This window comes from Cervus elaphus, chromosome 9, assembly GCF_910594005.1.
Source record: "Cervus elaphus chromosome 9, mCerEla1.1, whole genome shotgun sequence".
Lineage (NCBI taxonomy): Eukaryota > Metazoa > Chordata > Mammalia > Artiodactyla > Cervidae > Cervus > Cervus elaphus.
The window spans coordinates 94,367,062-94,384,987 of record NC_057823.1 but is presented as its reverse complement, the minus strand read 5'-3'; the positions used below and the strand labels follow the sequence as shown (position 1 = coordinate 94,384,987).

General features: G+C 41.9%; 1 protein-coding gene across 1 annotated transcript in view; it reads right to left on the bottom strand.

Annotated features, from left to right (window-relative positions):
• The window catches only part of FAM81B (family with sequence similarity 81 member B), a 152,067-nt gene that overhangs the window by 48,539 nt on the left and 85,602 nt on the right, over positions 1–17,926 (bottom strand). Inside the window, exon 2 of the mRNA XM_043913858.1 lies at positions 7,483–7,547. Coding sequence (XP_043769793.1) covers positions 7,483–7,547 — 65 coding nt within the window. The remainder of the gene's footprint in view (positions 1–7,482; positions 7,548–17,926) is intronic.

Genomic DNA, 17,926 nt, shown 5'->3' with positions numbered 1-17,926 from the left:
TGGCAAACAATAGTGAAATAAAGTGGCATTTCAGAGAAGACTTTGCTGCGTCACAAAAATAATCTGTGAGTATGTGCATGGAGCGATGGGATTGAGAATGTATTTTCTATCATTTCCTGGTTGCTTGTTCCTAACCATTGCCCTGCCAGGTGGAAGCCTCCTTTGCTGAGTTTTACACACAGGGCTAAAAGCTGGAGGTGAGTGAGGGAGGCAATTTCAATTTTAAATCATCCGTAACAGGAAGAAGTAGCCCAGTGGGGTTGGGTCAACACTGGCCTGCATGGAGGAACCACAGAAGGAAAGGACTCCAAACAGTGATGCCTCTGAGAAGAGGCTGGAGAAAGAGACTGGCTGTGGACTTTTCCCAGATTCGAGATACATAGTATGAGGCAAACACCTCGTGTTCAGTAACATTTTCAGTAGAATTACAGACTTTGTAATGTGCCTGTTGTGATTGGCTTTCTGGAGGAGACATCCAGGCAGGCAGGTGCTCCTGAGTCTCTGTGTGGATGGGGGCTTGGTGGACATCTGGGTGACCGAGGGAAACACGTGGACTGCAGCAGCGAGTTGTTTCAATGTTACCGGGAGTACTTACAGCGTCCTGTAGTGCTCTTGAGACCCTGACCCACATTACCTCGCTGCTGTTGGGATTTGTGTGCTATTTATGTGAGTCCCCAGGGGAAATAAGACTCTATGTGAAGTGGGAAGACTGGGGGTTCAAGTTCTGCCTCTTCCACTTAGTATCCTTCACCCCTAATAAGTGGTCCAGAAGAGAACCCCTTTATCTGTCCTATGGAGATGACTCCTGCCCTCCTGAGTTGGCTGAAGTTGACCAATTTACCTAATGTATCTAAAGTGAAAGTCGCTCAGTCGTGTCCGACTCTTTGTGACCCCATGGACTGTATAGTCCATGGAATTCTCCAGGCCAGAATACTAGAGTGGGTAGCCTTTCCCTTCTGCAGGGGATCTTCCCAACCCAGGGCTCAAATCCAGGTCTCCCGCATTGCAGGCGAATTCTTTACCAGCTGAGCCACAGGGAAGCCCAAGAATACTGGAGTGGGTAGCCTATCCCTTCTCCAGGGCATCTTCCTGGTTTGATCTTCAGGGATCGAACCGGAGTCTCCTGCATTGCAGGCGGATTCTTTACCAACTGAGCTATGAGGGAAACCCTAATGTATCTAAAGTGCTTTGTAATGTCTACAAGGGTCACACATGTGTATTCTTATTATGCTTATTATTAATGATTAGATGGTGTTATGGGAAAAGATATGTTGATGTCCTAACCGCTAGCACCACAGAACGTGACCTTGAAGGTCATGGCCGATGTGATTAGTCACACTCACTGGGGTTGGTGGGTGCCTAATGCAGTTTGACTGATGTCTTTATAAGAAGACAGCCATGTGAAGGCAGAGACACCAGGAGGAGACCGTGTGAAGACGGAGGCAGAGATTGGAGCCATGCATCTGTGAATCAAGGGACACCAGGGATTGCTGGCTGTCACCAGAAGCCGAGAGAGATGAATCTCTCTCAGAACAGTCTCCTCAGAGCCCTTAGAAGGAATCAACCTGCAGATGCCTTGATTTCAGGCTTCTAACTCCCAAAATTGTGAGGCAAAATATCTGCTGTTTGTGGTACTATATTGCCGCAGCCCTAGGAATCCGATACAAATGCTAAATTATTTGAGGGGAGTTTCTAGCCCAAGAGAAATGTAAGGAATTTATTATCACACGGTTTGATTTCTCCATAATGCTTATAGTCAACAGAGCACTTTCACAAACATCCATTCATCTCATCCCCACAACCAGTCCTTGGTATAAGTAAAATTTTTCTCAGTTTAGGTGGAAACTAACTAAAGCTTGGGAGGTTATCAGTAATCCAGCCAAGAAATATTAGCCTGCCCCTTTGACTCTTTTACCGACATCACAGCAGCTTTATTTAGACCAATTTGTACTTCTCCCTGTTATATTTATATATATATATATAATTTATATATACAAATATATATATTTATATAAATCCATGAGTTATTCTCAGAGATAAGATATATTTATTCCTCTGAAATATAAATATACACATATATACTCAAGATAAATATATGTATTTGTAGATATAAAGCTATATATATATTTAACTGGCATACATATTTACACATGTATATTCTTCATATATAAGTATATAGTCAAGATGTTTCTCTATGATGTTATATATAGCTTGCATATGTATAATTATAGTCTCTGCATATATACATGTGTGTATATATATTTAGCTTGCTTCCAACGTTATGTAATTTTCCACCCCAGTTATCTTTCCTGTGCTTGGCTCACATCTCTCCTTGGAGCCCCAAGGATGCTCTCTGTGGTCCAGGGGTTGGAGGGGCATGCTGTCTGCTCTAGAGAACTGAGACTGGCCTTTGTCTGACCTCAGCTCAGTTCTCACACTAGCTCTTGTGTGTGGTGAGAATTCAGGGAGCCTCCTGGGGTGGAGGGAGTGAGCTTCGTGTGGGCAGTTCTGCCCTGATTGACATGGGGGTGTTGAGGGTAATGCCCGTTTCCTGTGGCTGTGTCCACCCATAGCCGGAGTCTTGCCCATCACGGGGGTGGGAGCACTCAGGGAGATGATGCCAGAGAGAGGATAAAAGACTGCGCTGTGGCTGACAGCAGTGCCTCCCAGGCTCAGCTAAGATGTGAATCCAGGCTGCTGAAACCCCATGGATGGACACCATGGAGGAAGATCAGGTGTGGCTGCGTTCACATCTTCCACGTTGCAAGGGATGGACTGGAGGCAAAGATGTCCCAGGATTCTAAGATATCCCAGGGTGTGTGTGTGTGTGTGTGTGTGTGTGTGTGTGTGTGTTGAAAAGATAGCCAGCAAAGGGTGTGGATAGCCAAGTGGTTAGGGAAATAGGCTTTGAGATCATAGAGACACAGATTTCTGTGTTGGAATCTTGGTCTGTAATTGCATTGTGTGACCATGGGCAAGTACTTGACTCCTCTGAACCCCAGTGACTTCATCTTTAAAACAGCAACGCTGTCCACCTCTTGGAGTTACTGTGAAGATTCAGTGAGATGATTAACACAGGGTGAGAGCTGGAAGCTTACTCTGGTGGCTCAGATGGTAAAGCGTCTGTCTGCCCACAATGAGGAAGACCCAGGTTCGATCCCTGGGTCAGGAAGATACCCTGGAGAAGGAAATAGCAACCCACTCCAGTATTCTTGCCTGGAAAATTCCATGGATGGAGGAGCCTGGTAGGCTACAGTCCATGGGGTCACAAAGAGCTGGACACGACTGAGCGACTTCACTTAAGAGCCGGAAACATTAACACTGCATATGGTCAGTGGGGCCAGAGACCTGTGCAGGGTGGGAGGGGATCTGCCAGGTAATAAACAACCTGCTCACAACCCAGAGTGCCCTGTGTATCTTCTTGTTTCACAAGCTATGCAGACTATTCTGAGCTTTCTCATCTGAGAGCTAGTTGCCCTCAAAGATGAATATGATACTGCCAAATAAAACCCAAGAGATCTCCAACCTAACATGACCTATCCCATGAAACACTCAGCCAACAGTGTTTTGTCTTCCTTTCTTGTGTATCCTAATGTGAAATATCTGTCTTTGTGTGGCAACGAGAGAAATGCATCATGGTATAATACAATGTCTGCCATGGTGCTAGGAAGAAGCATTGAACAGGACTATTTTCTAGGCCCTGAATGCCCTATTCTACTTACAAGTAGAGCTCATTAATCATTTATTGTTTTGCCCATTTGGCTCACTAAGAGTTTTATGTACCCAAATTTTAAATACCATTCTTTGGCCTTCACTCAGACCTCCATCATCCCCAAATGTACTCCTGAGAGCATCTCTGAGATACATATTGGCTATAGCCCAGTACTCCTCAGTACAAAACAACTTGATTTCTTTGGCCCAGAGAGCATCACAGTTCAGGGTTATACCCTCCTCCTTTTTATTCCAGTCCTCTCTGCCCTGTGCTGTTTCTGACACACCGCAGGAATGTTCCAGCCTTAGCAAATTTGCTTTCCCCTGTATGTCCATGTGGCCCACTCCCTCATCTCCTGGTTTTTGCTCAAATGCTAACTTCTCATGAGGCCTACCCTGGCCAGATGACCTAACAATGTGAATCTGTTCTTCTTCGTAGAACAAATATTCCATGAGGGCAGGGTCTTTGTTTTGTTCTCTGAAGACTGTTTCAAGGGCCTAGCATCATGCCTGGCATGTAGTATATAATCAGTATATATCTGCTAGGTGAACATATGGCTATAACCAGTTTCGGAAGACCAGGAACCTAAGGGATAGAAGAGAACTTAAGAGTAATTTGATTTTGTGGTGAGATATTGAAGAAAATGAAAAAGTAATTTATAACCAGGATTTGTTTTCTACTCCAAATGAAATCCTGTGGGGGAATAATGTATGCTCTTAAATCTTAACCGCTTACTTCATTACATGAAAGAGTGCTTATGAGTGTAACTTGTGGGCAGAGTTGAGAAATAGCAAATAGTGGTGACCCTAATCTGCATTCTAGAAATGAATTCTGGATCTTGCCTAGAACTGAGACAGCCCTTGGGACTCAGGCACTTAAAACTCCACCCCATTTTATGGAGGAGGCAGAGACTGCCTGGAGAAAAGACATTTTCATTTTCTTCAGGTCACATAGCTGATTACTGGCAGATTCAAGAGTTGGTGCCTAGCCACCAAGCAATGCTCCTTCTTCCAGCAGAAGAAAAAGAAAAAAGGTGCTGGTGCTTTTCTGCTTAATTAAACTTAAATGAGCACTGACTGCACTATCATGAAATCAGTGGATGTCTGTTCGTTGTGAATCTGTAAACACATGGGGAAATCAGAATTATTTACTGCCTTTAATATAATGTCACCATAATTGTCCTAGAAATGATTGCAAGCATTCCGCCTCCCCCTGCTACATGGATTATTAATACGACCTAACATTTAGCAAGCACTAATCACGTGTGGGTGTTGCTCCAACTGCCGGAGGTTGAGAAGAGCCGTGTACATGCTCGGTCTGCCTGCCTTTTTAATGTGCTTATCTGTAGCCAAACTTTGTTCGTAGAATAGGCATTTATCCCTCTTTTTGCTGGATTTTTTTTACTCTTCTCAGTTGTTTTTATTATTTGTTTTTAGTATTACCTATAAATATGCCCACATAGATTTATAAGGCATAACCTCTGAGAATATGTGACATATATTCAGACTGTTTAATGAGTTTTGTACTTGTGTGAGTACTCCGCTTGCATATCAATACATTTGTTACCACTCAATGCATACTATCACTTGAAGGAGGAAGTTATTTTAAAAATTATCATGTTTATTTTGTTGGATTCGTTATGTCCATTCAAAACATCCCACTGATGATTGAAATGCCCAAATGCCATTTTGCTTTTCCAGTTAATCAGAAAGCTGCTGCTCTAAGCAGAGCCCTAAAGATTCAATTGCTCCGCCATTATTCTCCATTACTTCTGTCAACTATAGTTCTGTAGGAATCGAAATTCAATACATCATGATAGGCTGTTGTAGGTGTCTCGAGAAGTATTAAGGCCAGAGAGTCCCTGCCTTTAGAGAGTTTGCAGTCTGTGCTGGGAGATTAGAGGAGAGAGACCGAAAGAAAACCAGCCATCTCAGGTGGCACATAGAAGGCTCTTAGGTATATGACTTAGGCAGCAAGAGAAGGGATGTGGGGGAGATCAAGGTAGAAGTGAATCTTGAGGTCATCATGCTTTGGCTTTGAATTATTGAATCCATCTTTCCCTTTGTTTCAATTTTGCTTTCTCTGGAATCCAGGAAATGGCAAAAACTTCTTTGGATTTCTTTTTAAGTTTCTTGCCATCTTCCAGGGATTTTCTCTCATCTTCTATGATGTAAGTCACCAGTCTGAGCTAATGAAATGCACTTGGGTTCACATTGGAGTTTGACAGAATAATAATTTCTGTTTTCTATTTGTCATGTGGAGAGTCAGATGGGAATAGGTCTCTGTGTTCTCCTTGGATGGAAAGGATAGCTAATATATCCAATATGATCATTATTTTTGTACATGCCACCTTCATTGTCCTTAACGAAGAAAAATTGCCATCTATCTACATGTCTTATTTTTAAACATTAAAAAAACACCCTTTCCTCTTCTTTGGTCTCATTTTCTCTAAATTATAGCCTCATTATCCCATAAACAAATACAAATTAGGGGTAGCATGAAAAGAAGGGCTGAAATACTATGCTTGATCTACTTGGAATGCGTTAAATTCAGTTGACTAAGAAACAGGGAAATTCTTAATGGTGAACATTCTAGAATATTTGTGGCATGCATGCGTACTCAGTCATGTCCAACTCTTTGCAACTCCATGGACAGTAGCCTACCAGGCTCCTCTGTCCATGGACTTTTCCAGGCAAGGATACTGGAGTGGGTTGCCATTTCCTCCTCCAGGGGATCTTCCCTATCCAAGAACTGAACCCATGTCTCTTGCATCTCCTGCATTGGCAGGTGGGTTCTTTACTACTGTGGCACCTGTGAAGCCACTGTAATATTAGTGATTTTTAAGGTTTTATTGGCTTCATGGTTAAAAGTAATTTAAAAATGAAAATCCAGTATTTTTACTTTTCGTGTGGAATCATTTAATTTGTTCAATCATTTTTTCCCTCCTGTGGTCATCATGTATATTTTTGGATCAGAATTATTTTAAAGTAATTAGCCTCCAACTAATAAAAATAAATGGAAAAAACAATAAAGGTACAGTGAGTGGGTGTTAGAGTTTCTAGCTCAACGTCTTTATTTGACAAATGAGAGAACAAGCCCAGAGACACAGGGGACTAAGCATGAGGTCATGCAGAAAATTATTGGAAGGCCTGACACTAAATCCCAAGTGTCCTGAAACTTTAATGGAGACATCAGATCACATCCCTCTGTGACATACTCAAATGGAAACTCAAACTAATATGTATTGTCCTGTGATCCCAACTTGTCCACACTAAGATCTTTTGGACAATGTGCATGTATTAATTGTATATTTCCAAGTCCCCAGAGGTGCCCCTCTCTGTAGACCTTCCCTGGATGAGATTCAGGTGTGGTACTGTAAATAGGAGAAACAAAAACGCTCTGATGATTGATTCAATATATTTCAAAATTTCTGAGTTTTTATCTGGAAATGTTAACATATTCATTTGATTTATTTTGAAAGTCACAGTTAAGTATATCTTATCTTGTCATGTGTCTTTCATTGCCTGTGTTGTGTTATTTTATTTATAAATCTATATGAAACTGTAGGGGCTATTTAAAGAGGAAGCAGTAAAATTGGCACGTTTTGTCAATCAGAGAGGAATAAGGGAGGTTCGCTTTCCTGACATGGTTTAATGCGGTCCTTCTGAAAGCAGAGAACTAGTTTAGATAAACTCAAAGATCTCATTCAGGCCCTTTAATTTCTAATGTAATCATCAATGATAGTTAAAACTGTTGTAATTTAGACTTACTTGTCAACATATTCAACTAGATCTGTAGAATTCTTGGTTGACATTTTGGCCGGAGAAAATCTTACCTGAAACAAAGGTCATGGGTTTAAAATGTATTGTCAGCTACTTTACAGGGAAATCTTATCCATCTTATGATGTTTTAATTTAAAACAAAATCAATGCTATAGGTCACAGATCATTAGCTCAGTTAATCTTGCACATGCCCCATTTGTACCGCTAGAGGCTAAAGCCCAAATCAAGTTCTGGGAAATTTCTGGATAGTTGTATTTCATATATTTGGTACCATAGTCAAGAAAAACTTTCTGGAAAAGTCAAAGCCGTAGATTATTCTTAGATGGTATTTTAATGAAATAGCAGACAATTACTGGCTGAGTTACTAAAGATGTCTTCATAGAGTGAATTATTCCTGACCTGGTGAATTCCAATGGGAATCAGCTAATTTTAAAAGGCAAAGCCAAAATCTAGAAAACTTGTCTATTCAAATAATTTTGTTTTCTAAGAAATCTGTTTGTCAGAGTCTTATAGTCAATGAGAAATAAAAGTATAGAGCACAGATATGTACATAACTTCTAATGTTAAACATAATTGGCTGTATGGACACTACTAATTCAATAAAATGATACTAGAAAGTTCTAGTATTTGCATGAAAATTCATTTAATTTTGTAGCATTTCTAGGAGGAAAGAGGTTACCAGATGTACTCACTATTTTGCTTATGTTAAGTGTTTTAATACTAATGCTCTTTTATTTTTTTAAATTAAAAGAAAAAAGGACCCATATTACCTTCATTTTAATAGCCTATCACTGAACGGTGGGCAGAGTATGTTAAAACCCATGACAGAAATCATTCCTTTTGCAAAGGCTTTAAGAACGACCACATCATACTTCTTAATTTAGGGCTAAAGAAACTTATTTGGAAACCTCTCTCCTCCAATAAAACTTAAAAAAAAGAAAGAAAAGTAAGTTTGTTTTCAAGGAGGCTAATATAGAACACCACCTGACAACAGGCTCTCCTGGCCTGCCCACTCAGTGGAAGGAACCAGAAAAAGCTTGAGGCTGTGAAGATGGAGCCAGTGAGCCATTTAATTGTGCTTCAGACCCGCTCTGCCCAATGTTGAGTGGAGTTTGCCATGAGTCTGGTGCTCCAAAGCCAGGTCTTCGCTAGAGAATGGATTTATTATACTAATACCCTGAGCACACAGATGTCTGTGGTATGGAAACCATCCCAGCTCCCTAGAGAACGGGGTTGGTCTTCTGCCCTGGTTGTGTTTTCACCCTGGGTTCTGCTGCAACAATGCTGTGTCATGGGCTCCTCACCTACTTAATGCCAGCTCTTTCCTCCTCACCTCCCCACGGCTGCACCCCAGCCTGTGGGAGGTTGTTTGTGGGCTGGTCCATGGCCTTTTATGTTTGGCACCTCCTAGTCTTTCGTGAGTACTTGTGGAAAGAAAGAGTGTGATGCACACTGTCCAAGGACAATGACTAATGGGGCTATTGTCTTCCTTTCTTCTTTTGAAGTAAAGCAATTGGATACGTATCTGTTTTATCTATTTATTTTTTAAATCAGTTTTATTTTGCTCATTTTTAAGTTTTACTTTGGAAGACAATAAACATCACTCTCTTAAAAGCATACCTACAAGTCACATACTTTGAAAGTAATGAACGTTAAACCTGACAATTCAGGGAAATTTGGAAAAATATAGAAAAAGTAAAAGATACAGAAAAAGCACAATTCTAGAGCAAAAGTTGTTAACACTGTGGCATAACTTATTTACTCTTTGTGCACTTTTTTAGGTATTTAAGACTAAATTTTTATATTTTTGCCGATTGAATAGAGGAGTCAGCTATCCCACTGAATTAAACTGAATATAGGAGTTAGCTCTTTCCACAAACTAAACATAATTATATCAAAATTGCCTCATAAACAACTTTGTGATTATCATGGGACATTTAGAAGTATTAGTTTTCATTTGTTTAGTAATAATGCTTTACAACTGAATGGACTATAAAATATGTTCACATAATATGATGTAATTTCATTCTTGAAACAGCTCTGTAAAGTGAGAATCATTAACTTACGGATAACAATAGTTACCTTAAGTAACTGAAATCCTTCTTTATTAGAGAAAGCATTTAAGATGTTTATTTTAATAGGTGAGAAATCTGAGGATCAGAGAAGCAAGGAACTTTCTCAACATCATATAGGTGATGATAATGGTCAGGGTGAGTCCTTCCTACCTGCCTTTGCCTTAAAGGCTCATTCAAGCTCCACATCTTAGGATAGGCCTAATCAGCCCATTTCACATAAGAGGAGGCAGAGAGTTTTTAAGTAATTGTCTGAGTCATGCAGCCAATGTGTGGTACAGCCAGTAGATACCAAAAGTCATTGCTTGACATTGTGCTAGCTTTCCAGTCCTCTTCCCATCACAAGAGGCTGTATCTGCTAGTCAGAATTACAAAGCAAAGTCTGAAAATGCTGCTTATTTGAGTGTTTTTTTTAATTAATGGGGAAGATATGACAAGTACATAACAATAAAAATTTTATTTAGTTATTTTCTTTTTTGTTAGAGATAACAACCACACTTTGAGTTCCTTTTAAATCTTCACAAAAATAAATAATGATCAAATTTCTAGCTCCCCATATTAAAAGTCAGTCCAATGAATGAACTGACAAATTGAGATCATTTTTCTTTGCAGCTTGTGCTGGCCTCAGTCATTTTTTTTCAAAGCAGAACAAACAGGAAAGGTGAGAGAGTGAAAAGGAAAGCAACTCTTCCCGGACTCCTGAGATCTCTCTAAGCAACATTAAGCTTTAAAGAAGCTGAACAAAATATCCTATTTTTAATATGAATATCTAAGAGTACTTGCTTTCTTTTCTTGCTCACTGGCTGAGCCAGGAAGGGGGCCATCAGGTTCTTCTGGCTGTTCCTTGGCAGCAGCAGTCGGGGAGGCACTTTTGTTTACATCCATCTCTAGGCAACCAGAATGCTGAATCAGATCAGGAACTACAGCACATGAAGTTTTTGCAGTGGTGGCAATTGTTTATTTTTTAATTGAGGGCAGTTTCTGAACATACAGTGAAATTTAGGGGGAGGCTTCCAATTTATTTCACACATCTTTCCTTCCTTCCTCCCTCCCCGATTCTCCCCCAGGTCCGCATCACACCTAGAGAATAGTTTATCACTCGGATACTGCCATGAGACAGTTAGGAAACTGTTAAGAGGTACTCATCTAGGTCAAACTGATAATAGGCAATGATTCCTCACCCCATTGTGCCGAAGCCTTCTGAGTATCTACTTTGGGATTTATTACCTTGTTTGTATGTAGTAAGAAATATAAGGAAGCTAGCCAAGAATGAGACATGAAGAGTCCTTGAGTAACCCATGAGATAAATACCTGAACTCATGACGCTTGATTTCCTGACTTTATTTTCTTGGAAAGGGAACAGAGGTTTTTATTTTCTCTCTCTAAAAGCCAAAGTACTAAGGAATTTTGATTGCATCCTGACCAAAATCTTCATGTTTCTGGGGCATCTTCCTGGGATGGCCCAGCAGCATTGTGACTACAGGAAGGACTGTGATGTCAATAGGGTTGGGGTCCTCACTTTAGGTCCCAGGTTTAGGGGCTTCAAGTGTTTTCCTTAGTGCTCACTGTAGTAAAAATCTCTAGGTCCTCCCCACCTCTTTGTCTCAATGGGTGGGAAATGGTTATTTTTAGACTGATATTTCACACCCTTCTGCTTATTTCCCCTTCACAGTTTGAGAAGAGACCAGTTTCCATCAGATTAAACAAAAAAATGAGATGCTGCCATACTCCTGAATCTTTGTCCAAGTATGCTAATTAAGGCAGCTAACTCTTCTTGGGCTCCAAAATCACTGCAGATGGTGACTGCAGCCATGAAATTAAAAGATGCTTGCTCCTTGGAAGAAAAGTCATGACCACCTTAGAAAGCATATTAAAAAGCAGATACCATTACTTTGCCAACAAAGGTCCATCTAGTCAAAGCTATGGTTTTTCTAGTGGTCATGTATAGATGTGAGAGTTGGACTATAAAGAAAGCTGAGCACTAAAGAATTTATGCTTTTGAACTGTGGTGTTGGAGAAGACTCTTCAGAGTCCCTTGGACTGCAGGGAGATCCAACCAGTCCATCCTAAAGGAAATCAGTCCTGAATATTCATTGGAAGGACTGATGCTGAAGCTGAGACTCCAATACTTTGGCCACCTGATGGGAAGAACTGACTCATTTGAAAAGACCCTGATGCTAGGAAAGATTGAGGGAAGGAGGAGAAGGGGTCAGTAGAGGATGAGATGGTTGGATTGCATCACCAACTCGATGGACATGAGTTTGAGTAAGCTCTGGGAATTGGTGATGGACAGGGAAGCCTGGCGTGCTGCAGTCCATGGGGTCGCAAAGAGTCAGACACGACTGACTTACTGCTGACTGAACTGAACTCCTCCAGGCTATAGGTGGAGCATTACAAAGAACACTGAAGTGACAGGTGGGTGGGTAGACAGGCTTTGGTTGGTTGTTTGGCTTGTTTCAAAAAGATGTGGATTGTTTTAGCTCTGAGATATTTTCCTGACTTTTAAAATTAGAATTCACATATTTTGCTAATACCGCCTGGCCCTCATATACAGAAATGATGTCACTGGCTGAGTCACTTTTCACACGATGGTGCTGGTTTGCCTTGCTCTGTGGGCATGCGTGACGTTCAGAATACTAAGTGACAAATTTTGATCCCATAGATAAAAACATGCATGATTTTGGCTTCACTAGTGTACCTTCTAGTGCTAAGTCCTTAAAGCTTAGAGATGTAATATTTCATGGTCTGCAAGCAGTCTAAAGTGGCAGTGAGGCCGCTCATCATCATTTTTAGAGAGTGCCAGGTGAAACTGACACACCAGTGACAGAGCAGGTGGTTACCGTGTTAGTTAGACCCCTGACTTCTCAATCTACTGGCTATTTACTTTGCGCAAAATTCCCTCCCCTCTTCAGGCCTTAGTCTTCTCATCTGTAAGGGGAGCTAATAATATTGATTTCACAAGGTGGTTGAGAGGATTCAGTGCAATGATACACCTCAAGCACTCAGCTGAGTGCCAGGCTGGGGCGCCACTAAAAGGCAGCTATTATTAGTGATTATTTCACAAGGTGGCAATTATCCAAGAAATGAGACTCTGTGTGAGAGGAAGACTGGATTTGACCTTGTTTAACAACTTCTTACAATTCCTTCTCTTTAAATTCAGCAAATCCATAGGATTTGCTAGAAAAAAATGGGCCCCAAATGAAATGAGAGTCTAACTTGTCTGTTCTCTAAATGGCTGCTTGTCTTTTCATAGAACAGTGCATGTAAAATATATGTACCATTGAATTCCTGCCTGCCCAAATGTGTAGGAAAATCCCTCTCAGAAGTCAATGATCTTCAAAAATGCCTCCTTATCTAGGGCTACCAAGAGTATAGCCTGAAGCAAAGAAGCCAATGATGTTCAATTTCCACCTTAAAAACTTAAAAATGACATTATGTTCTGGTATTATTTTTTAATATGCATAAGTGAAAGTCGCTCAGTTGTGTCTGACTCTTTGCGACCCCATGGACTATACAGTCCATGGAATTCTCCAGGCCAGAATACTGGAGTGGGTAGCCTTTCCCTTCTCCAGGGGATCTCCCAACCCAGGGACTGAACCCAGGTCTCCCACATTGCAGGCAGTCTTTACTGTCTGAGCCACAAGGGAAGCCCAAGAATACTGGAGTGGGTAGCCTATCCCTTCTCCAGGGGGCCTTCCTGACCCAGGAATCAAACCGGGGTCTCCTGCATTGCAGGCAGCTTCTTTAGCAACTGAGCTATCAGAGAAACATACAGAAGACAAAATTTTAAATATGACTTTATTTACTCACTTATTTTTGGCCATCCTGGATCTTCATTGCTGTGTGGGCTTTTCTGTAGCTGCAGCAGGCTGGGGCTACTCTCTCACTGAGGTTCATGGGCTTCTCATTGCAGTGGCTTCCTTTACGTTGCCCTGGCTCTGGGGACATGGCCTTCAGTCATTGCACCACATGGACTCAGTAATGGTGGCCCACAGGCTTAGTTGCTCCAGGGCATGTGGGATCTTCCTGGATCAGTGATTGAACCCACGTCCCCTGCATTGGCAGGCGGCCTCTTTGCCACTTGAGCCGAAGCTCTGATTATTACTTTAAATGGAGGCATAAAGGAATAATCTTGAGATGGTGGTCAATGAAGACAGAACTGCTGTGTGCTGTTGCATACTTCACAACCCTAGGGGTGCCATTCACACAATTCAGTTCAGTTCAGTCACTCAGTCGTGTCCAACTCTTTGTGACCCCATGGACCGCAGCACGCCAGGCCTGCCTGTCCATCACCAACTCCCAGAGCTTACTCAAACTCATGTCCATTGTGTCGGTGATGCTATCCAACCATCTCATCCTCTGTCGCCCCCTTCTCCTCCTGCCTTCAATCTTTCCCAGCATCAGGGTCTTTTCAAATGAGTCAGCTCTTTGCATCAGGTGGCCAAAGTATTGGAGTTGCAGCTTCAGCATCAGTCCTTCCCATGAACACCCAGGACTGATCTTTCGGATGGACTGGTTGGATCTACTTGCAGTCCAAGGGACTCTCAAGAGTCTTCTCCAACACCACAGTTCAAAAGCATCAATTTTTTGGTGCTCAGCTTTCTTTATGGTCCAACTCTCACATCCATACCTGACTACTGGAAAAACCATAGCCTTGACTAGACAAACCTTTGTTGACAAAGTAATGTCTCTGCTTTTTAATATACTGTCTATCTTGGTCATAACTTTCCTTCCAAGGAGTAAGCGTCTTAATTTCATGGCTGCAATCACCATCTGCAGTGATTTTGGAGACCCCCAAAATTCACCAATACCGATGTAGATTTTCATGTTTGTTAGGCATAGCAAAATTTTCAATCTGTTGCCTGACGATTTTTCAGGCAGACGTCAAGAAAAGATCTTCTTCTAATAAGGTAAGTATACTAGTCCAGATTTTTCACAAGTGAAAGTCAGGGAAAGGTCCTGAGAAAAATACCTGATTCTAACTCACACAGGAGTGTCTATGGGCCAGTGACCTTCCCGACTCAGGGTGTCTGCAGAATGCTGTGTCCTCTGCTGAACTGCCCTCAACCAACGCTGGGCCACAGCAGCCAGTGGTCATTGGAAATAGCCTCCTGACTTCCTGTTCCTTTTAGGTCACCTCTCACCTGTTGTCCTAACTGCTCTCTGGCCCTCCTTCCTGGGGCCATCTCACGTGGACCTGAGGATCTCTGCTCACTCCCTTGCTTTTTTGCTGGTCTTAATTCAAATATCACTTTTCCAAAGAGGCCTTCCCTGACTCTCTAAAACTTATCGTTTCCTCTTACATACACACTCTTCCCGTTTTCTGCTATATTTTCCTCTTCAGCATGTATCTATCTAATTTGCACTTACTTTTCTTACTAATTGTTTCCTCTGCTAGATTCTTAGCTCCAGGGGGGCAGAAAATTTTATCTTTTTTGTTCACTGCTCTGCCATGATGTCTAGAACAGTATCTGGTCCATGGTAAGTGCTCAATAAGTATATGTTAAATAAATGAATAAACGAAGTCCATGAACACGTGTGGACAAAATTCTGCCCAGGAGTTCAGAAATACAGGTGACAGCAGATGAATGTGGTGTGAGTTGTAGAGGAGCTGGCATCTCACCTGAACTTTGCAAAATGCACAGACGGGAGGTCCCTAAGGTCTGAGCAGCAACTGCAGAGTCAGACTCCTCTCTTGCCTCCCCCCACCCCCCCTGCCCCTCCAGTAGCCCCACGGATACCTCCAGGGGCTCTTACCATCTAGGTCCCTATTGACACTTGGAGAGAGGAAAGGTCTGTCTCTCTTCATCACCGAACATTTCTTGTCCTGTCCTCTTCCTGTCTGACTTTCAGCCAGTTTCTCTCTTAGAAAGGGTCTAATCAATTCAGCATGGCCTTCATATCCAAGAAGGGACAATGCCTAAGTCCAGGCATTTCAAACATCAGTGGGTCTAAAATTTGCCTGGAGAGCCTCTTAAACTGTAGACTCCTGTGGAGTCTGTGGAGTCTCCTGTGAACTGAGGAGTTCACACCCTCACAGGTTTCAGAGAAGCTTGTTTTGATTAGAAATCCAAGGACCACACACTGAACAACTCAAAGAATGTAATTTCTAAAGGTGGCATCCATTCCTGCAAAACCTACAAGGAACCTACTTTTGGTTGGGGACCCTCTTTGGTATTTCTAGAATTGCTGCTATATTCCTGTAAACTCTCAGCAGAGCTGCCTGCCAGTCTGCCTGTCCATCCATCAATATCCTAGACTCTGTGTCTACCTGGATTTTCCTCCACTGCAGTGGTGCTGGAGGAGCTTTCTCCTTTCAAAACAACTTCCTCGGGTCCTAATTACCATCTGCGCCTCCTCCAAGCCTGAACCGCACCTTACCAGAAGTCTCCCCTCAGGTGCCAGGCAATTTCCAGTCAAGCCTATCTATCTGGTGTTTATACCTTGCGACTCCTCCTCCCACCTCTCAGCAAGGCTCTCGTTGTCCCTTCCCTGGTTCCCTGTTACCACTTCTGTCTCCCCCACCTCTGAACAAACAGCTTCTCCCCAGATACCTACTTGCAGTCCAGCTGCTAAGGTGAATTCCCACCTCCCTCCGCTGTCTTTCCTGCCTCCAACTGCCACAAACTTTACCTGGCTTTGGCTAAAGTCAGCCAAGTCAGTTGACTCACCAAATTAAGTGCAGCACATTAAAATATAGCAACTTCAGTAATTTGCAATGGAATAAAATGCCAAGGGGAAAAAAAATACACTCTGGAGACTTGAATTCATCTTTGTATAGAGTCTGCCACATGTTTTCATATGTGCAAACAGAGTCTAGGACAAACACAATGACTAAAAAAAAAAACTATTGTGGCTGATAATGACAGAGGGTAGGTGAGCTAATCATTCAGACAATAATAGTTGGAGTGGCTACTAGATCCAGGGACCCTGAATTTCTGTGGAGGCAAGCCAAGCTCATGCTCATTGTTAAGCTGGTTTACAGAAACTCCGGGAGACTGGACACAGGAATATTTATTCTCGCTGCTCTAGTTGCCTGACTTATTCCCCTCATTTCTCTATAAAAATCTCTTCTGCTGAAAGGCTGCTTCTTGCGCGGCCAGATGAGTGCACCTCCCGCATTCAGCAGCCTGTTCTCAAAAACCTGAGTTCCACATCCTGAGGGCGTCAGCTCTCCAGACACAGGGGCTGCTGCTCTAATGACCTCCAGGAGCCTGTTTCTGTCTGTGGTGAGACCAGTATTCCCACCCAGCCAGCCTCACGCCAGCATCAGAGCTTCAAGGTGAACAGAAATATCTGTTTGAAAAGCGTATAAATAGATTCTAATCCCCAAATCAATGAATGTATTTTTGGCCCTAGACGTCCACACATTTAGCCAAATGGCTCTAGGACAGAATTTATATTGTATGTGTTGGTCTCATCAGTAGAGAGGGTAATGAAATTCACAAGGGAAGTTTTTCCTTATTCTGGGAATAACTTTATGTCCCACAGTTAAAATATATGAGATTCTGTTCTGTGCAAAACTTTCCTCTGGGGCCCATTCCCTCAGCATGTACTACATACTCACATCCTCTTACGGCTAGGATGCCTAACCTTTAAGGATTTGGGGATCTTCCCTTTGCCCTTCTTCTAGCTTGGCTATCTTTTTAAAAGTTAAAGTGAAAATAATTTTGTCAAGGGCACTTTTTTTTTCCCCTAGAAATTTGTGGTCAGCTTTTCGTAGGCATAAAAATAAATAGACCAAACTGGAACCTTAGGGGATGAGAAAACACGTGCTGAATGCCTACCATGTGCAGGGCATGGTGTATGTGAATTTCTATACTTATAGTTCAGTTAATGCTCGTAACAACTAAATGAGCATAGTATCCCATTATCTAGGGACAAGTTGAGGAACTTTCTGAAAGTCATACAGCCATGTGGCTGACTGAAGTCTGTGCTCTTTCTATCTTGCCAAGCTGCTTATCTTTGAAGCCTCTATATATCTTCACCCTTTTCTGGCCCCCCATTATTTATGGCATCTCTTCCGCCCCTTGCCAGTCACCTTGTCTTTTAGATACTTCAAGCTTTCTGCTGAATTCATTCAGTCATTCAGTCACTCATTTACTCTGTCAGTCACATAAGTGTTCAAACATTTATTGGGTGATTTCTAAGTTTTTTTCTAGACATATAGCAACAAGTAAAACATAAAAAATGTTCTCTGATATTCTAAAAGGCCATGTACAACAAGTCCATAGGCATAGGCATTTAAGATGAAGCATAGTGAGTGCAATTATAGAGGAAAGCAGAGGAGCTGGGCAGCCAAGCAGAACTCATAGTCACCTTATCTGAAATTATTATTGAAATAATCATTATACATTTCA